The 23,009-nt window shown below is 36.8% G+C and overlaps 1 protein-coding gene across 1 annotated transcript; it reads right to left on the reverse strand.

Annotated features, from left to right (window-relative positions):
• Positions 1-582: 582 nt before the first annotated feature.
• LOC113291603 (probable pre-mRNA-splicing factor ATP-dependent RNA helicase DEAH5) lies at positions 583-2,294 on the reverse strand. Its single transcript, XM_026541120.1, has 2 exons — positions 1,612-2,294; positions 583-1,531 (listed from the first exon to the last, which is right to left on the reverse strand). The coding sequence occupies exons 1-2, from the start codon at positions 2,292-2,294 to the stop codon at positions 583-585; spliced, it is 1,632 nt and encodes a 543-aa protein (XP_026396905.1).
• Between the last annotated feature and the right edge of the window lie 20,715 nt (positions 2,295-23,009).

Here is a 23,009-nt window from a genome sequence, read left to right on the forward strand (position 1 = left end):
TTTTGGGAGCATATCTTTCTAAAGAAGAAAAACAAACTAAATGGTTGGATTCTAATTCCGCGAAAAACCATTCTTCCTCCGATTTAATCGTATCTTATTCATACTTGTATTTGTCTTACTCCGGTAATCCTTCTCTTTTTCTTGTCGGATTTCTCGGTATTGTACTTGTACGATATGTTCTTGTTACTTTGTATTCTCTTATTTTGGATCTTAAACTCATTGTAACCTTGAATTTCCATTAATGAAAAGTTACCTTGTTTATAAAAAGAAAAAAAATTTTTACGGCCTTTGAAAGAAATAAAATCTATAATCGAGGAGAAAAAACAAAAGTTATGTTTTTTTCTTTCGAAAAAAAGGGACGCCTCAACCATATTGATAAATATTTTCAAAAAAAAAATATATTGATAATTGAAACAAAAGGTTTGTGAAATTAGCATTTCAATAAAAATAAAAGCATTCCAAAACCCAATAATACAGTCACATTAGACATCGAGGAGGATTAATTTTTTCTTGAAGTTAAATAAACTGATAATCAGTCATCCGTGAAGAAATCGAATATAGTTTTAGATAATGGAGGATCCATCAAAAATTCTGCCATTTTCCCCCAATCTTGGTCACGTTCCCTTGTTCATCAAAAGCTTGTACCTCAATCAGTTCTTTCATCGCCAATTTTATAACTCGGGGAAAAGGAGAATCCGGGAAATGGTAGACATCTTTTATGCCCATAACTTGCAATATAAGTACTATTGTAACAAACCCAAGATTCATCCTTGCATATTCAGGATACAAACGAGCCACCATTACCTCGCTGTAGGGGTACATTCGATAACAGATGCCACCATGTCTTGTTCGACCGGCAAGCTTACGCCGCACAGTTTCTGAAGCTCCTGAAATGCGTGCAATGACTAAAGAATCGATACCTTCTGTTTCGTCGCACATAAATTGCTTCTGCAGTCCAGAATCGACAATGTAAAGTACATTATCGATAGCTAAAGAAGCCTCGGTAGTACTAGGTGCCAGAACTACCTTCCTAAACCCAGTAGAAGGTCTACCATAAACCATTGTCTGCATCTCACTAGGAACAGGAACGCCGTACACAGGCACGATTAATAGCTCGGGTGCAATATTTCTTAGCCCTCGCATTCTCTCGTGTAAAGACTCGCAAGCACGTTTGACATCTTCTTGATCCGTTAAGAAGACAAGAATATCACCCTCTGGTTTGGTTAAATGAATCTGTAGAACTGTAATCAATGAACTGTCTAGATAATCGCTTACTGGTTCTAACGGATACTCAACAAGAACCCTATATGGTAGTATCGGTTCATAGAGGAACACATTAGCTAAGAAAAAGTCCGCTAAAACATCTGCTTCTTCTCTAATTTGAGATGTTATGATACATTTTAGGCCAGGTCTTCGTAGGATGAGTGGCTTGAGTAAACAACAAAGAGCGTCGCTAACAAGTGTTCTCCGGTGAGCATCATCCACAATGATGACAGAATACTGAGAAAGATTTTCATCACGAAGAAACTCCCTAAGAAGAATTTCATGAGTCGTGTATTGGATTATTGTATTTGGTCTTGTGCGATCATCAAACTTAACCGTGTACCCCACCTTTTCACCCAAAGTAGAACCGATTCTTTGGCTACTCTTTCTGCTGCCGACAATGTTTCAACTCCTAGAGGTTGAGCACACACAATTTTACCTCTAGTGGCATAATCGGCTTCGGCTAGATACTGTGTCAGTTGAGTTGTTTTTCCACATCCCACTTCTCCATAGAAAACTAAAACTGGATTATCCTTGACGGCTTCAACTAAATTTTCCTTCCATCGGTATATTGGAAGGATTCTTCGTAGTTCTGGGATAGATAGTTGCAACCTTTGCTCGTAAGTAATTAGAAGGTTATGTGCATCTTCATCTTCTATTTGTGGGTAATAATACTTTATTTTATGAACATGCTTAATCGTCTTACTATCTTCATCCCCCGGAACCTCATCATCATAATCAACTAAACTACTTGTTTGAATAAATTCTTCGTCATCTATATGGATGATACTAAAAAGTTGATCCAGAAAAAATTCAGGCATATGAATAACATTATTAGGATTCGCTTTCAATTTCAATTTGAATTCATCGACATTCTTAGAATCTATACCAATATCAGCAATAGACAGAGAAAATATTTTACTATTGTCAATATAACCTTTTCCTAGTTGAGATTCGAGTTCAATACATACCTTAGATACCACAGAAAGGTACGGGAGTTTCTTCATGTTTTTTTCTGCAGTTTCAGCCATAGGCGCCTTGGCATGCAATAATACGCTAGTAAACCAAATTCCGATTATTAAAGAAAAGGGTTTTCTTTCTTTTCTCTTAAGAATGATCAATGCCGACCGAGTAATGGAATCGCCAAAACCGACTCTTCGTTATTTAAAGTTATAATCACGTTATTTCCATTATTAGATACTTAACGGGGTTAATATTTATAGTAAAATCACTAATAAAAGACAATTACATTATTTCCATTATTAGATACTAATTGACCCTTTCAAGGGGTTAATTGCAGAAGTGTAAGTACGGGTGGATGTCGCTTCCTGATTAATTATTTTTCTTTCCTAACTAATTACGCTTCTTTCCTTTTATCAATCCTCTACTCGACTCCTAATTTGTTAGTATTTCCTTCTTTTAAAACAAGCTGGCCACAAATCAATATAAAGTACTGTACTGGCGGAGATCTTAAAGGATGCTTAATAGAAAATCAAGTTTTTGACAAAAAAATAAAATAATGAATTCAGGTAATTTTCTCTTGATTGTCATCAAGTCTAGCATCATGTAGGATCTTTTAAATTAGTTTTCGGCAAAAGATTATGCTTAAGTCAATTAAATAGGATGGATGTACGTCTAACTATAATTTACTTTTTTTTTTTTTTTGAGTGAAGGCAATGAAATCCCTGGGGAAACTGAAACCCCAAAGTGGACGAGGGATTTAATTTCCAAAAGGAGAGATCTCGAGTATTCATGGTATGGCCGCTTCACCCTGTTAATATAATATTTGGATATTTGTCAAGTTATTGAGTTAAACGTGTCTGTGCATCCACCATTCTTCCACAGAAATAGCAGCAGTTTTTTTATCGATCTTTATCTTCCCAGCAACAGCTGCAGGAGCATGAGGTCGTAGGAAATATATGGGACAAATTGGATGGTGCTACCATAGAGTCGATTCTGGAGTATCTCACCACGGTGGAGGTTATGAGTTGCCTATTGGTTTGTAAGCGATGGCTAATGTTTATTCTTACTACTCCTACTTCAAATTGCCTCTTCAATAAGAAGCGTAGTCCATGGTTTTTAGTGTCTCATAATTCCTCGACAACCTCCGGGTTTCTTTATGACTCAGAAACTTCTTTTTGGCGACGAACCATTTGGAGAGTACCTGGCGACTCTTCATGGATCTATGAGAAAAATACTAAACTTACTCCAGTTGCTGCTTCACAAAATTGATTAAAAAGACCAAAATCAACAATGCCTGGGTGAAAAAGACATCTATAGTTTGATACTGTTCAAATGGACAAAAATGTAAAAATAGTTAGGATGTAAACAGTTTCATCCTATCCATTTTCAAATATTTTTTCTTATTTTTAATTTACATCAGGATGCATCCAGTTTCATCCTCGCTATTTTTTAAGTTTAAGCCAGGATGAATCCAGTTTCATCCTTGCTATTTTCTTGGTGTCCATTTCACCCATACTAATTTTTACTCGTCCATTAGAACCATGTTTTAAAAATATTTTTAAAAATATTTGGAAAAATGACCCATTTTTCGTTGCTGCTTCCGCTGGGGTGATATGCTTTCGGTACGGATCACTGGTCGGAACCACTAGTAGTGCTTGTCCCCTTATTGTGTTGAATCCACTAAACGGGATGACGAATATGTTACCCCAACTAAACATTGATCCTCGTCTCAACATTAGAGGAATTGCAATGCATGAATTAAAATCAAACACATCAATAGGAATTGGAGGATCAAAATACAAGATATTTGTACTCTATGGTAATTGGCCTAATTTGGGTCTCAAGTGTTTCTCAATGTCACGTGATTTTTGTGATCCAGAGGGATCATATTCTTGGAAAAAGTTGCCATTGACAAGAGAGATAATAGTGGAAGAAAGTCTATCAGAGTTAGATCGTGCTCTTCTCTGGGTACAAATCAGTATGGACACGCTTGTCGGTGCGACTTCAATAGGTAATGAAGGACAAATTTTGTTAAACTTCTTTTACAAAACTAAGGGAAGATTAATCTGCTTTGACACCAAAAACGGAACGTATTTGATGTCCCGTTGTTTAGCATCATCGTGTCTCTACGGGAGAGACATGGTAAAATGCAATGAAAGGGTTTTCATGGTAGGCATAGAGGACCCGAGTCTACACAGCGTCAGTGAATTTATCCAACTGAAAATCTGGGAGATGGATTTGGAAAAGATGGAGTTGAAACCGCAGTCATTAATATCATCTGAAAAGTACAGCTTTTTACATAAGGATTTACAGTATTATATCAAGCCGCAGCGTATATGTTGTGCTGGTTGTGGCGATTATATAATGATATGCTTGGAGTCGAATTTGACGAATGACTTAAATGAGGTCGTGATGTACAATATGAAAGAGAACAAGTGGACTTCTCTACCTAATCACCTAGATAGTCAGAGAATGGAAGGCGACTACTCTGAAGTGGTGGTCACAGCGGTTTATGCTTTCTTACCAGATATCCGAGCACTTCTTTAGTAACTCGTACTTTACAAATTTTACTGCAGTTAGCTCTGTGAATGGTTTTACTCCCAAACTTGCCTATTCTTTCTCTTTTTTGTTTTACGAAAAAAAACTTCACTAGAGAAGGGAGAGAATTTACAAAGTCTCTTTTACAAGTAGGGAATTCTTTTCATATTAGGAAGAAATTATCTTATAGTAAACATGGGGAAATCACTTTTTTTTGATAATTTATTTAATGCCAATCAATGGACTTTTTCCGTCCCATTTTTTTTTGAAAAAACGGCTAACTGCGATTACATGTCATGTGACAATAAATCGGCTATGTCAAAAAACATTCTAGCCCCTAAATCGTATGAGTAGTTGGAAGAGCTAATATGAATTAAACTGGGGACTCAGAAGAATCAACTAGCAAATCCAAATGCAAAGATTACCTGTAACTCGCCATTGAACAAAATTACCTGTAACTTGCTTTGAAGAATCAACTAGCAAATCCAAATGCAAAGACTAAAATTAAACCGAATCCAAATGATTATCATTCCAAACATCCAAAATCACATTATAATCGGGAAGATTATGAAATTTCTATTAATGAAGGAAAAAAAATGTCCATCTAATTTTGATAACATCGAACACAAGTAACTAACGGAAGAAGAAAAATCAAATGAATAGAAGAAAAATAGTTTACCGTTGATTAAACCCATTAATTCAAATTCCTAACTAAATTATAAATTAAACCTAATTTCAATTCTCATCCAGAAGTCTCCACCAAACCCCCAATTTGTTCACCGGTTTCTCTCCACCAACACCATTAATCAAGTCCACTCTTAAGCTGGGTAGACAAAGGTTGGGTTTGGTAATGCTTTTTTTTTTTTCAAAATCACTTTCAAAACCTATATATGTCAATAAATTTTAAAGTTGATGTTTGGTAATAAAAAATAAAAGTGTTTTTTATCAAAAACACTTCACAAATTCCTCAATTTTTAAAAGATGGGGAGGAAGAGTTTTTAAAAGCTACAAAAAGCTTTGGTCCCACCAAAATTTAATGCTTGATTTATCCTTTTTGTCCCTATTTTATTTTATAAATGACAAAAATTACCCTTAAATATATATACAATCAATTTTTATTTCTTATATTCTATTCTTTAAAAATTATTATATTTTATTTTCAAACATTTTATAATACCATTTTATTTAATTTGTAAAAAATAAAAATAAAAAATTAAATAATTACTTATTGTTTGAAAAAAAAAAATATATATATATACATTAAAAAGTGGTTAAGTAAAATAATCTTTTTAACAATCATAATAATACTAACAATTAGTAAACTTAATATTTTATATATTTATATTTAATAGTAAAAGTATTAATTATTTTTAAACCCAATAAAAATTGAATAGAACTATTTTTGGAGATATGGTTGTTATTGTCATTTGCCACAACAACAATGGTTAGATCTGATATTTTACCAAACACACTTTAATTGTTTTTTTAATCAACTTTAGCTTTAACCAAACGTTTAACTGCTTTTTTCTCACAGCACAACACAACAACGCACAGCAGAAAAGTGATTTTATAAAAGCCGCATCGATACCTCACTAAACCAAAGGCTGGTTTGGTGATGTTTTATTTTTCCAAAATCACTTTCAAAATTTATGTATGTCAATAATTTGTGATATTAGTGTTTGGTAAAAAAAACTGAAATGTTTTTTATCAAAAACACTTGTAAAATTCCTCAACTTTTAAAAGCCCGGAAGGATGAGCTTTTAAAAGCTACAAAAGCATAAACTGTGGTCCCACCCAAATTTAATGCTTGATTTATCATTTTTATCCCTATTTTATTTTATAAATGACAAAAATTGCCCTTAAACTTATATACAATGCATATTTTATTTCTTGTATTTTATTCTTTAAATATTATTATTTTTTATTTCCAAATTATTTTATATACCAATTCTTTTAATTTGTCACTAATAAAAATAAAATAAAAATTAATTAATTTAATTTTGATTTTGATTTTGATTTTTTGTTTGAAAATTATATGTATATACACACACACACACACATATATATATATATATATATATATATTAAAAAGTGGTTAAATAAAATAATTTTTTTTAACAATCATAATAATAGTGACCATTCGTAAATTTAATATTATGATGTTGAATAGAGTAAACAAGACTCTTCAACTTATGTCTGCTATCAAAAAACTCAAAGACCCTCAGAGTGAGATGCTATTACTTCGCAATTGCACCGGTGTTTCCAGATTATATTTTGTGTTGCGTACTACCAATCCTGCAGCCCTTCAGCAAGTCACTGAGCTTTTCGATGATCATTTGCTCAAGTACTTGAGACTCCTTGTCACCGGTGATGGTCCCGGTTTTGGTCCTTTACAACAAAGATTAGCTACCTTGCCCATCAAGGATGGCGGTTTGGACATTTATACCATGGAAGACACCCGCACTTACTGTTATCTTGCTTCCCAGAGTCAGACAGCTTCTGTGCAAAAGGTGATCTTTGGTAACTTATCTTCAACAAACAAAGGTTCTGCTTTTCAGTTGGCTCTTCAGAAATTTATTCAGGTATGTGTACTACCTTCTTCTTACTGCGTCGATGATACTGCCCCCCTTCCATGCATTCCCTGGCAGTCACTTATTTTGATGCAGTTAAGAAGCAAATCCTAGACCAATTCTCTGTGTCTGCAAGAGATTCCATTCTGTGGAAGTGTAACCAAGTTAAGCACATGATTATTTATTAGCCGTACCTATCAGTGGGCTTAATCAATGCCTCGGGCCGAGACAGTTCATGGTTGTCCTCTGTTACCGCCTGGGTATCCCCTTGTTTGTTGAAAATGGTTTATGCTCAAGTTGTAACAGTCCTATGGATATTTTTGGGGATCACGCGCTTCATTGTGCTAAGGATGTTGGGACTAAATTTCGACATGACTTTGTTCATGATACAGTCGTTGACATTTGCTACAAAGCTAGTGTGCCTGCGCGTAAGGAAGTTTCCCTTGGGCTTCGGTCAGATGATGACAAGGACCTTCGGCCTGCTGATATCCTCGTTCTTAACTGAGATAATGGTCAAGATGTTTGCATGGATGTTACAGGGGTCTCTCCCTTCACAGGTGAGGGCATTCGCTCTTTCGTCCCAGGAAAGGCTATTTCCAATGTTGTTTCTCGGAAGCGCACTAAATACTTGGAAAAGTGTACATCACTTGGGTACGGTCTAGGTGTTTTAGCTTTCTCTACTTTGGGGGAACTTAGCGAGGATACTTTATGTTTTTTCAAGCGTCTGAAGAATTGTTTAGTTAATAATGACGCTAGTAGTGGTTTTGATAGCTTTATTTTTCATAGACTAGGTATTACTATTCAGAAGGGTGTTGGAGCCCAGCTTATTGCTAGGTTTCCAACCAAAAGTTTGTAATTTTTATAATCTGAATTAGAACAATGATATAATTAATTTATATTTAATAATAAAAAATTAATTATTTTTGAGCCTAGTAAAATTAAGTAAAGCTATTTTCGAAGATGTGCCTATTTTTGTCATTTGCTACAATAACAATGGTTGAATTTGATATTTTACTAAACATACTTTGATAGCTTTTTAAATCATCTTTAACTTTAATTAGTTTTTTACCAAACATCTAACTGCTTTTTTCTCACAGCACAGCACAACAACGCACAACAGAAAAGTGCTTTTACCAAACTAATCCAAAGCTTACATCATTCCCACCATGACTGTAAAATCGAATTCTCATAAATACAACAGTAGAAAAAATCATTTCACTGTTCAATGTAGAAAAAATTTGAAAGAAGAAATTATCGAATTTGAAACTACTAAAAGGATTTGTACACAACAGGAATGTGCAAAAAAAAATTTGAATCGAAGCCAAGGAGTTCAGTGCAGCTAGTCTTCTTGTGAGGTACAAAATGATTTTGCAGAAAGTATTGAACCTATCTTGCATAAATTGGTCTACGAGATTACTTGATGGTTAGATTAATCGGAGACTTACTCTTTGACAAGATTGATTCCCTGAAAGTGATAATGATTTTGATTAAGAAGTGTTGGTAGAAAATAGAACTTTCACGACCGTCAAAGCAAGTCATATATACGAGTTAAATGACTTGATTTAGCGGTAGGGGAAAGGGTCGCTGTTTGAGCGTCTTTTCATCTACGACGTGGCTTTGAGGGTCGCGGAACAAACCGTATCAACGACCAATTTTAACGGTCAAGATGTTAAGACTGGCGACCATCAGTCGTAGATATACATTTTAATACAAAAAAGAATAGTTTCAGATTAGCTGACCTGCCTGGATTGAATCTATATGAGCTGAATAAGTCTGACTGAAAATAAAATGAAATTCAAATACAATGAAATGAAACCTACATTCATAAATTCAAATGACAATTTATTTAAAAACCAGTATTCATTGTAAAATGCATACAAGTTCAAATTGCAAAATTTCAATGAAATGAAACCCGTACTTAGCTTCAAAATCAGAAAAAAAAAAAATGAAATCTTGAATTTGCACCAATACAAATCTTAGCTGACAGGTTCACATGTTTCTTAAAGACAATTCTTAAAGACGAGTGCAAGTCTGGATACCCTAGTTTACAATGAGCTGATGATCAACTTTCTTAGTTGGAGCCGCTTCACAAATAGCAGAGAGACATGTTTGTTTCTTTGCGGTGAACCCCATCTCTGTCAAGTATAACACAGCCCTGAGCACGGGCGAAGGATTCCAACATGATTTATCTGCAATATTTGAGATGAAACTAAGCACAATGGTGAGCTGAGACAGTTAACATAAGGACAAATTTGAGATGTTAAGGCTATAGTATCATCAAGATCTACTTAAATATGGGTATTATGAAGACACAACACATTATGATATTAGATCATAGTATGACATTCAGATGGCACACCTAATAAACAAGTGAGCTTAGTTCATCGCGTTACAGGTGACATCATATCAACATGGTAACAATCTTAAAAAGGATCAGCAATGAAAGGTTAAACTATCTAAACCGACCTCAACATTTTCTATGTTGTGCATCCCAATTACTGAACCCATGAGATGGGATAGGGGGTGGTTACCAATGTCGCTGCTCACATAACTGGATGAGAAAAATAAAAAATATTTGTTCAGATTGAATAAACGAACACCAGATTGCAACGGAAAACACGAGCAAGTGTATCATCAAAAGGCTCGTCTTCTGATTCCTTCGGAATCATTCTGAGAACCTAGAGGACAAATCAAAAGGTTGATAAATAGTAGGAGCAAAAAGTTTAAAGAGAAGTTGCACCGTGTTCAACCTTAAAGAATCTACCATTAGATTAATCACTAATGGAATTTCACAGTAAAGAAACAAAAAACCTTCTTGTTGAACTGAACGCCTCCTTCAAATTCTAACGCCCAAACAAAAAACACGCGCATCACACCCTGATAGAAAAATCTTATTCATCCCCTCCCTGGTGCAAGTTGTTATCTAACAAGAAAAGAAGCTATGTCAGAAGCAACAACTGATAAAAATACATGGCGCAGGAGCATCACATGTCTCAGAATGTAGTGGTAAATTATACTGCTAAACGCACTGATGTGAACCATGAAAGAAAATAAATAGACGGAGACTCACAACTGAGCCATCATCACGACCATTATCTTCTACTATCTGCCAAGTGTGAGATAGCTTTGGGAATCCATGTGGGACTCCACAACATGAAGTCCTCCTTTAGTGTTCTATGTAAACTTAAGTAACATATGGTTCACTAGATTGACACTTTGGACTTCCACACACATGGTGTTTATATTTCTGAATAAATTTATTTCTTTTGTGTTTTCATTATATATTCTATGACTTAAGATTATTTTTTGTAAAGATACATAAATAGTAGCCCATTAATGTCACGTGTCAATGCAAGTGAGAAAAACATCAAAAGTTAAGGACAAGGCAGACCACCAACAAGAACATTTCCAAACACCTGCAAAAAGATTAGTTAGTCATATTTTGGTTTGAATAAATCTAAGCCTTGGGGTCGGACAGTTAGAAAGAGCACTAATAGGTAAGGAGGAAGTTAATGCTAAGAAACGGCATTGGTGGATGAATTTTCTAAGCCGAGGATTAACCAAAAAAAGAGGCACGGCAAATCTTAAACTGGGTTTAGGAATAAGCATACCACAAACTGTCTTCTAAATAAAACATGAAAAGAAAAGAAAAGAAATTTATAATAGCATATCGAGAAAGTAACTTACTGTGAATTTCTCTAGAGAGCCTGTGAGAAGCTTTACCGGTAGTTGTATCAGCCTCCTTACTCTCTTCTACCACCACCTGATTCGCACTCTAATCAACTAACCACATCACCGCCCATCTTCCCCCATCAAAAGCATATAATTGCACCTTCAACTACATCATCTGGGTCTTCAACATACACTTCTTTACTTGACCTAGAATGCTTTCAGGAACTTTCCTTGTTTTCACCAGCCTCTTGTCTCCCTTGCGGGATGCCAGAACCAAACCCTGTAATGCCAAAACTCTATTACTACCATAATTTGAATTGTAAAACCACTCAATACTAGAACATTTAAGCCACACAATACAATGCTAAAATAATTAGAAAAAAAATGAAGTCTCATTCACATCACCTTCTTTATCATCATCATCATCCTAAGTAATATTGCCAATTTCAGCCAGTTACAAACAAACAAAATAAATAGGCCACACTAATTCATTTAAAAGGGAAAAAAACTGCATAGTTTTGCTATGAGCATAAATGCATAAAAGAAATGATAGTTATGAATGAGATAGTGCCATGACAATTGACTATAAATCGGTAGAGGAAGTAAAATTTAGCTCTGTTCTGAAAGATCACTTAGAACTAGCAGTACACACAAGAAGAACTCACATACATGATTTTTATACCAAAATACAAAAGAAAGATCTAAATGATTGAATAAATTATGGGAAGAAATGTTACCAGCAGTTTCGAAACATTTGTTGTACTTCATGCTCTTGTGAAATTTACAAACACGAATAGACAATCCCTTTAATATAATTTTACAGGTTGTTTCCCACCCCTTTTATAGCCAATTTTGTACCTTGCAAAAACGAATCGCATAGAGACCCAACAGTTAGAATCTTATAGAGAATCAAAACTACAGAATCTAAGTCATTCATCATTTCTAACTAACAACAGCTTTCAAAAAACTTTATTACAACCAGCAGCATACACCATCAACCCTATAATACTTACTTACTTTAAGCACCACCATCTCCATTACCTGGAAATAACAACCAAATCAGTATTAAAAGAAGACTTTGATGACGTAATATACACATTACAAAATACTTAGTAACTTACATTATTAATTAAGACATCAAATCATGCATTAACTGCCTGCACAAATGACGATTCAATGAAAACAAATCAAGAATATGAATTAGAAGACAATAACAATAATAAGAAAAATAGTAACCGAACTTCTCAAAATCATAACGCGAAGTTTGTTTCACAATAAAAACATATGAAAGTAAACTTGCAACCAAAATCTTGAAATGAACAAAAATTCCCATTAAATTAACAGAAATAGTGGATCCATTTGTATATAACTCAAACTAAAATTTAATTAATCCTTCTCAAGAACAGAAACAAACCCAAAGAATAAAAATTATGCGCATTCCTAAGTATCAATCTTACCTTAGCAAGGCTGGATGTTCAACTCCTAGCATCTTTATAAGAAAAACATAGAGAAAATGTTGAGAAACATGTTCAACAACACTAATATCCAGTACCACACAAACATATGAGTCCTGTAAAATACACAAACTCACTTCAATATTCCATTCCAGAAACACAACCAATTAACATAAATCTACTAGTAATGAAAATTTCGACTTACCTTAACTTGTAAGGCAGATACATATGGCTGGAGCAACTCTTTCCCTCACTAGTATTCCACTTAGAATGATAGCAATACATATGGCTGAATCAAATATAACATATCCTGAAATTGATCCAACAACAACTCGTATCAAAAAGCCACTTTCAGTATCTTGCCATGGCATCTACGAATGACCCAACCATAATCAACAGAAATCAAAATACAAACAACTAAACATATTCAATTAAAACAATTCAGATTCAATTAAAACAACTAAACAGGGGACATCTAACCAGTGAGCTAAAAAAATTGATTGTGCGATGAAAATAAAAAGTAACGTAATCAAGTTTCTGTACCAACCATAGAAATCGATTCTTGGTGTGAGGGCATTGACTTATACTTCTCAGATTGAAGACGACTTCAACCAATCTAAATCTTCAAAGAACATCTCAAGATTCTCAAGTTCTAAAAACCCTACCAACAGATTTAGCAGTAATCATTCATGAGATGATTATTTCTTTTAGATCTAATTAGAGATTTTGATAAAACTCCTAAAAATTAAAACAAAAAAAACATGGATTGAATCTGTTCCCAAAAAATTTGAGATATACAACTCGAATAGTTCCTTTAGGGATTTCAGAAGAAGAATAAAGAGATGGGTTTATTAGTTTGGTTGAAATAACATATAGGGTTACTAATTTCTCCATTTACATGGAGTTATTTTCTTAGGCTAGAGATGGGGACTGAGAGCTGAGAGAATACGAAGAAAGTGAGATTGGAAAGTGGAGAGAGAAAGAGGTATATATACGTTGGATAATAAAATCTATCAAAGGTAAATCGCGTTATATCGGTCGTTGGGTCGGCAGTTGACTCAGGGATAAAATGGTAATTATAACACGATCAGTTTTAGCTGTCTCAGATTTGTTATGTGTTTTTCTAAATCCTAGAAGGTCTTTATCGGTCGGTAAAATGACGGTCAAAGGGGGTCGATTCCGTGGGTTGAAGAAACCCCATTTTCCACTAGTGGTTGGGGAGAGAAATAGCGAAAAGGGGAAAGAGATGGAGCGGCTGTCTGGTTCTGGGGAAAGAGATGGAGCGGGTGTCTGGTTCTGGGGAAAGAGATGAAGCGGTGGGTGAGAAGAAAAGATGAGGAAGGTAGGGTTTCTGAAAAATCAAACGTCCACTTATTCATGACATCCACCTATTCATGATATCCACCTCGTCCATTAGTTAACATGAAAATATCTCCTAATCATGCGAGAAATTGACTAAATAAACGAGATTTCACTGAAACCGTGGGTCCGTAAGGAAATTCTAACGACGTGGGCATAAAATATATTATGAAAAAAGATGGGTATTTTTTAAATGCTTTTCCCTACATGGGCATTTTTTTAGTTTCCCCAATGCACCGGCCGAGGACTAATTTTTCTTATCCGTGTGTTTTGCATCTAGGTACTGCGTATTTTGCATTTTGCATTTGGTACTTTTTTTATTGATTTTTCAAAGCCAATTAGCTTTCAAACTGATTCGAATTGGTTTTCTCGTATTTGTAACTGATTCGAGTTGTTTTGTCTCGCATTATCACTTTCCCTTCTTACTATTTTATTAGGTAACTTTGTTCCAAAAACGGAGGGAGTAACAATAACCGTCATGAATCACATTTTTATCAAACAGATTGTTTATACTACTCCAAATAACATTTAATTTATCAGTCCATCTAAAAAAAGACGCATAAAAACTTCGCCGGTTATTATTACCACCGCACACATGTCCCTAATCACCGCCGCACACGTGTCCCCAAGGAATAAACGTGGAACCCATGCTATGAGAGAACATCAATAAGAGATGACACGAGTCACACCAAAATAGCTCTAGGGACTCCGAATCAATAATACCCACGTGGCTTCCAAATACCCCATATAACGGACGAGGCTTCAAGGAGTACAGATAATACATCAACCGCGAGGCACAATAACACCCCATGAAATTCACTTTACCCAGTCCCAAGACGAATTCAAATTGGACGATGGAGATGAATTCCAACTGACACGGACCGAACTGCTGCAATAACAACTGTCTACACGCATGGGATTATCCATCTACCCACATTAAATTCCACGGACGGAGGACACATGGAAGATTGTGTGTGGATCAGTTCCAAGGCTGGTTTTCGGAGTAATATATGACCGTTGGTTAGTCTTCGGAGCATCACGATGAGTACCAGTGGATCCAAGATCAGAACCAAAAATAATAGTACAACTGTGAAGATAAGGGGGCCGACACACTGATCTATAAAAAGGAGACTAAACCCAGGAAGAAAGGATCGACAATTTTAGGAAGGAACAATAATCCCAGGAGAGAGGAAAGGAGCATTAGGTATGAACCCAAATCATGTAATTTATCCCGCCATACTCAAAGTCATTCAACTAAGATCTGTAACCCCGTACTACTCATATAATGAACTCCCAATACCCCGTGGACGTAGGCCTTCGTGCCGAACCACGTAAATCTGTGTCTCATTTACTTTTCTGCACTTATTTTACTTCAGTCGCACTTACGTTATACGTTGTTACTTGTCATGATTATTTATTTCACTTTGGATTGCATAACATGCATTGAGACCATAGTGTAGAGAATCAACTTGTACAGTTGATATCTCAATATTGTTCTCACTACACTTATTTATCCTTGTTGATACATGAAAAATACTACCCCTTAGCCGGGCTAGTGTGACCCCAAAAGGGGGAGCAAACCCAACATGAGACGTGGGGACTTGGGGACTAAAGCCCAAGTCCACCAAGAAAGTGTCCACTAGAGGGGAAGGACAAGGGAGGAATTGGTGGGAAAGAAAGAGGTCTTATTAAAGAAGGAATGGCATTAGTAGTAATTAAAGAAGTTTAGGACACATGGCATGATGTCATAAAAGGAAAGGGATTTTGGAAAGTCTATATAAAGAAGGACAAGGTACAATGGAAAGACAACTCTCTCTCTTACTATTGTTGGTAAAGTGAGGTCATTTGGCTAGTTAGGATGGGTAGAACCTCAAACCTAAATTCACCCCTCAACATTTGGCGACCACACACGGAGGCTCATGTCTAGTTAACCATGACACACCCAGGAGGCGCTAACTCAAGCGCGACAGAGAATCCACCGAACATCCCGCCACTTAACACAAAGGGAGAAAGAGTAGGGATAGTATCGGAGCCCATCACGCAAGTAAAGAAGCCAGACGACGCGCGCGAAAAGGATAAGCAATAGGAATTCGAGGAAACACCACTCGCCCAACCTTCCCTCAAAGAGATGCAAGAGGAATTGGAAAACCAGATACGAAGAGAGCAAGAATTGAGAAAACTCATGAAAGTAGCGAACGTCGAGAAGAATGCTAAAGAGGCGGCGGAAGTTATAGAAGAAAAGGAAGAACCTATAGCCATGACGCAAGAAACGATGGCTAAGTACTTGGAAATGAATCACAGAATTGCCAACAAGATAATTCTGATTTCATGGCTAGCCCCTACTCCTCGAAAATTACAGAGTATCAATACCCGGGGGATTATATTTCACCAAAGTTCAAAGTCTATGAAGGGCAAGGAAATGCGAGGGAACATCTCAGTCGGTTTCTGTCTACCATGAACGACCGCGCAACTGATGGAAAACTATGTCTAAGGGAATTTCCAAAGTCGCTAACTGATACAGCGTTTACTTGGTACGATAACTTAAAGCCGGGAAGCATTAGCTCATGGTCAACGTGATCGCTGTCGTAGGCGTCAAAAATAATTACACTTTCTTACTACTCAAAATATATAATGACGCAAGGACAAGAAAGGATCGTTCCCACAGACAGGTATATGTTGTCGTTTGTTTCGATTTTTTATATAAACAAGGGGGGTTCTGATTTTTAATAAACTAAATTATACTAAAAGCAAAACAAGGAAACAAAGTATACAATTCAAATATGTGAAAGGATTGGTCAAGGATATCGTTTTCATCCACAAACATGCTTTTCAACAATAACTAGAATTGATATTTAATCTCAACTTTATTAAAAGTCCTAGATATCTTGATCGCAAGTATATCCCGCTAATTTCCTGATTTCATCACAACCACATTAAAAGATGCATATGCGAATTCTTCCTAGAAAGCAACCTAAAGTGTAAAAGCACAATTAAATTTAACTCCCTAAAAGCATTGAGTTCTATGGAATAAGACTAATCAAAGCAATTGAACATGTAAAAGTACTAATCCGATTTAACAAAGGTTATGATCCACTTGTGACTATTAGGATGCATCACTACAAGCAATACTCACAATTATGCTACTTACAATCAGGAATTATCACTTTTACGTATAAGAACCCTAATCTAGCAATATAGATGAAAACTAATTCAACCGTTTGCGACTCGAGTAAACATGCATTCAAATCATATAACAATATTAATAGTGAATCATAAGAAACAAAATATGGAGACAAAACTAATTCATTGCATAAATATCATGGTTGGAATTCCAACTTATTTCTTAACCAAAAAAGAGTTATCTAATCATATCAATGGAGTTCATAAACAAGAAGAAGTGATAAAAAAATCATGTTCAAAACCCTAGAATAAAAGTAGAAGCAAAAGATCCTTTCTTTTGGTGCTTTCGGTTCTTTTTTATATCTTTCTCTTGAGACTAGAACTCTCATTCACGATTTCTAAACCTCCAGGCAATATAGCCCACAAACCTTGATAGATCCGGTCCAAGCCCACTCACGTGATATGCTTGTCAATTTCGGAGAACTAACAAGCCAATTCATTCCATTCCAGCACAACCAAGACCACTGCTAGCTCACTCTCCTTCGCTGCAGTTTCCTGCCAGCTTCTAATTCACGTCCTAACTCTACCAAGACTCAATGGCAGATAATACTCCATCAAAGCATTCTTCCCTGTTTCATTTACAAATACAAGCCATTCATGAACCACAACCATCTCGTTCCTGTAGGTTCAAGCACATCCTTGCAACTCTGCATTTGTTGTCTGCAACAGCACACAATCCCAAGCGCAAAGCAAATACCCATTGCATCACCACCTTACTCAGCTATCTCTAATGTGTAAGCTCACCATCAGTACCACCAGGTCTATTCCTGCAACCATTAAATCCCTGGTAGTACATCACCTCCTGTTCAGTACCACGTCTCAAGATATATTCACAACAACAGCTTCTCACTTGGACTCAATTCCATGTTCTCGCCATCGGCAGTAGCTTATCTTCTTGTGCACCACCAGTGCCTTCATTCATCTACTTGCAATATTTCACAGACTGCACAACTCACCACCACCAACTGCGCTGCATCTTCTTTACTTCTGTTACATTCTCCTTAACTGCAGCTCATCCTCATTCACGTCACCATTTTCCTTCACTGTTGCTTATCACAGCACCAGCTTCACTGCCATCTCAGGCCAACCAACACCATCTGCAGTTCAAGTCCACTTGCGAGTTCGACATCGCTTCGCCATTGCCTGCACTTTCATACCATTATTGCCTCTGCTTGCTTCTATCTCAACTCTACTTCTGCAACACAACCCTGCTCAGTGCATCAGCTGCCACTACCATACATTTGGCACTGCTTGGTTCATCTCAGCACATCTCCTTTTGAACTGATTCTACTCCTCCATTTGACTCTGTCAATTATTCTCAGCTCAAGAACTCCAAATCCAGCCCTCCGGTTCAAGCTTCTCATCCAGACCCATTTGTAGCTTTTGCATCACCTGAAGTCTCTCGATCCAACAGCAACAACAGCTTCATATTTCACTTCCATAAAAACCCTTCAATTCATTGTGCTAATTCAGATTCAAATCAACCCTAACATGGGTTTCTTCTAAATCATCTCACTTCTTGGCTCATTGCACAAATCCATCTAAACCTTGAGCTCGAATCTGAACTCTAACCTGCAACCAACGGCACAGCTATTATCTCCTGCAATTGCTTCAATCACCTCCCTGCAGCATCAGATTCCCTCCAGCTTACCTCAAGCCATTCTCAGCAAACCAACACACAACACCAACCTCATTCTTCATATTACAGCAACCACAAATCCCATCAACTGTAGCATCTTCATTAACCCCATTTCCTCGGCATCAGAACTTCAATCCAAGACCAACCCCCCTCGATTCCATCTCCATTGTCTCACTACCGTAACAGCAAACAGAACCCATGGCCACAATCTTTTTCTCAGGCTCATTCAATCTCAATTCCAAAACCCTAACATCTTCTCATATTCAATTAACAACACAGATCTGTTCTTCATCTGATATCTTCCTTCAAAATCTCAATCAATCACCAACTCCTTCTGCTTCGATTTCCCTGTGAATCTCTTCCTTTTACTACATCTCTAACTCTCAGAGAGCAGACAACAGTACGCCTCTCTTTCTTCGCTTCTCTGAATTTCAGGTGGTTTGTAATGAAGACACCACCCCACTTGAGTTTGGTAATAGATCCGAGACTTATCCAGGTACCCCACACTGTTGGATAAGGGCTAACCATTTCCTGAATGGCTTGTCGGTTCCAGAGAACTGACGTGTCTATTCTCTTTATTGCTCAACTGTCAGTTGCGGGGAATTGACGGTTCATTCTTCGCCTCTTTTGCTGCATAACCTTCGCTGGTTCCAAGTATCATTCTCCCGTGCATTGACCTTTTAACCCTTTACGCTCTAAATTGACGTTTTATTCTTCTTTCGCTCCTTATGACTCTAAAGTACCCAAATAACTCAAAAGCACACATAAGATACATAATTTATATGAAAACTCGCAAAGAAAGCATAAACAATAGATATAAATCTAAGTGTTTTACAACACCTATCGCAACCATGTCCACTCTTTTCCTCAGAAAGTTTTATTCAGCAAAAAGAAAGGTTACGACCATAGATCTAAGAAAATGCAACCAACGCCCAGGAGAGGAAATAGAAAAATACATCACCAGGTTCCAACTGCTCACTCTAGATTGCCATGAAGACGTTAAGGAGGAGGCGCTGGTGGAAATCTGTGTACGGGGAATGACTCCGTCCTTTAAGAAAATCCTGGTCAATTTCCGCTTCCCCACGTTCGTTGAACTAGAAGAAGCGGCGACAAGAATCGTTGATTGTGTCAAAGAGCACAACTCATATTATATCTGGCGCAACACAGTTAATACCTTAACAACCGTACCAAGAAACACACGCGCCAATAATAACTGAGAAGATTGGAGTACCCAGTCGCTTCCTCCGCCCCTACCATGTAGCAAGGAACATATCGTAGGTTTGTTGGAGCAGTGGATAGAAAATCAAGAAATTCAACTGCCGCCAACAAAGACGGACCTCGGTACCAATGACAAAAACGACGCCAGGTACTGTCACTTCCACCAAAGGGTACAATGGTCGAATTTTATATAGTGGTAAATAGAGTTGTCGTTCACTCAGACTTGATGAGATTGATTTTAAGAATTAATAAACTAAAATAAAATAAAAATATATACAAAATATTGTCACAAGATGAAGAGAATTACTGGGACTAGGATTTCGTCGAATTCATAACATTAGGGTTCGATTTAATTATTCTCCACAATTAAAGCTCAATAAATAAAATTAACATGAATTCTGATTTTTCCAAGGTAGATTCTCAAAAGATTAGTTGTAAATCCTAAGCATGATGTATCAAAACATTTAAGCTAAGCATACCTCATCAAATTAAATGACAACCAATTAATTCAAATCATATTTCAATTAAATTAATGCAAAAGTCTTAAAAGAATTAAATAATTTTACCCATGTATGAAATTCGTCTTCCTCCGTCGTCCCAGTGTTGGGGATTAGCTCATCACGTCGAAAACACACTTAAAATATTTATTCATGGCTCAAAAATTGGTTTACAAATGATAAAAATGTGAGAAAATTATTGAAGCAGTGATTTTCTTTTCTCTCCCAAACTCACCCCAAATGTGCTCTCTAGCTCTCTATTTATGCACACAAATACACATCACTCAAATATATTCTTCCATAACTCCAAAATCTTCTTCTTTTTAGTTAAAAATATCTTCAGGAATTTTTCCTTCTCTTTATTCTATATATGTCTTTACTAAACCCATATCTTCTTTAATTCGCAGAACAAAATCCAAGATAAAATCTTCTAAGGATATCTTTCTTGTTTAATACAAGATAACTTCTTTTTTCTTCAAAACTTCATGTTTGCATGACAAGAAGATATTCTTATCTCAAAGATAATAAATCCTTTACCGTTGAAACCAAATTTCCCGCCAATTTTTCTTTTCAAATCAAGGAAGAAGATGGAGCCCCCTAAACCAGTAATGGGGTGCGATTAGCAGTTGGCTCCCTGGGGTGCCCCTTATCAGGTAGGTGCCCCTTATCCAAAACTGAGAGTCCGAATAACATGTGTCCTCCGGGTGCCTATACCAACTTTTCGAGCCGAATTTTCCAAAAAAAACTACAAACACATAAAACACCATAATAAGTAGAAAATCGAGTACCAACAATACTGAAAATTGAGGACAATTCGGTCACAAAAATGTGTCTATCATACAACACCCTACAATAGACTGCTACAATCTGCGGAGACTGTTCCAGAAAAAGTTGGAGATATGCGAGATCGAGATGGGGAACCCGGAGAATGGTAAGGCGGTCCAGCACCGAGTCATGATGCTCTCTCATGATCCAAGTGGAGATGTTTGGAGGCCTTGGGAAGATAACGAGGAAGCATGTGAAACCGAAATGGAGAACCCAGGATTCGAGAATACATAAGGCGTAGCTAATCAGTTTGCCAAAATGGTGTTGGCTCAATAGTTCTTTGACTCCCTCGGTTTCAGTGAAAATCAGGTCAAAGAAGCATCTAGGGCTATCGCGGCAGGAAATCCCTGTGGTCTCCTTCCCAAAGAGGCGATCGTTTTCACATACGAAGATATGTGATACCCGGGGGAGCACCTTAGGACCTTATACTTGACAACGTACATTAACAAGCAACCGCTAAAAAGAGCTTTTATAAACGGAGGCGCGTCCCTGAACTTAATTTCTATGCATATGTTAGACATCCTAGGTGTATAAAGATCCGCGATCAGAATGCGAGTCACAACAGTGAAAATATTCGGAGGACATGCTCAGAAATCTATTGGGATCGTTAACCTGGTCATGAAGATCGGCCCTATCCGAGCGCCCACGCCATTTTATGTGCTAGAAGATGACACCACGTTACACGTATTGCTAGGGGGGATGTCTACTCCATCACAAGGTAGTGGCGTCAACGTACCACCAATGTGTCAAGACTAACATAGGAGGCAAGCAATACCGGATTTCAGCCACTAGCAACCCTTTTGACCCAGAGGAAGCTTATATGGAGGACGTGATCTTTTATGATGAACCGAAGGAAGCAGATGAAGTACCTGAAGTGCAACTCATCCCGCTACCTAGGTGGGGAGAAGAAGAACCAAAGCCAACAAAGTCCGTGGTTAGCCTATCCAGGATGGTATTCCTCGCTGAAAGAAAGAGGAAACAAGAGGAACAACCAAGATTCCGACGCTTCTCTAATCCAGATGGGGGATATGTGTATCAGATAATTTGTAAAAGGGTCATATGTTTTGAACCTAATTAGGTTTTGGGTCGTAAAAGATGCAGTTGATGCATTAGGGTCGGAGACTAACGGAGGACCGTTAGAAAATTGTTAGCTGACTTTCTTTTTTTTCCCAACACCCTGACCGTTCATTGACTAGCTTTGACGGCTCAAAATATGGTTAAAAGATACATGTCTCATGTCCGGTGCTTTTCTATCTACATCCATTTTTGACAGTGAGTACTCTTCTTCCGCTTCTTTTTGCTCAGCCTTTGTCGAGTTTGTATTCTAGTGGGTTCTAGGCATTAATAATGGCTATTAATGGAGTTAAAAATTCTCAACTATGGATTATTATCTCTGAAAAGTAATATTTAATCAATAACGCTCTTGATAAACATATTCATGGGAAGGCCAATCTATGATTCAATGAGTGGTGAATGGGAAAGATTTGAACCAGTCGGCCGGTTCCAAAATACCTTGATGGGATTCCATTGTTGTACTTATGGGTGGATGGAATCCTACTGGGATACTGGTTGGAACTTGGAACCCAATTACTGATTTATTTATTTGTTTATATTTTCACAACTCAGAGATGGAAACGAAGTGAAGAATTGTTATCGATCTTATTGTGTTCAGCACCTAATTGGACGTACGATTTAAGAAAGTGGAAAGATGATTATGAAGGAATTGCGATGGTGGAAAGATGAATGTGAAGGAATTGTGATGGAGATTAAAGGAAGATAAATGATTTGAAGCAAGTGCTGAACCGTAACAATTTACGATTAGGAAAAACTC

The sequence above is a fragment of the Papaver somniferum genome, chromosome 6, assembly GCF_003573695.1.
Source record: "Papaver somniferum cultivar HN1 chromosome 6, ASM357369v1, whole genome shotgun sequence".
Classification (NCBI taxonomy): Eukaryota; Viridiplantae; Streptophyta; class Magnoliopsida; order Ranunculales; family Papaveraceae; genus Papaver; species Papaver somniferum.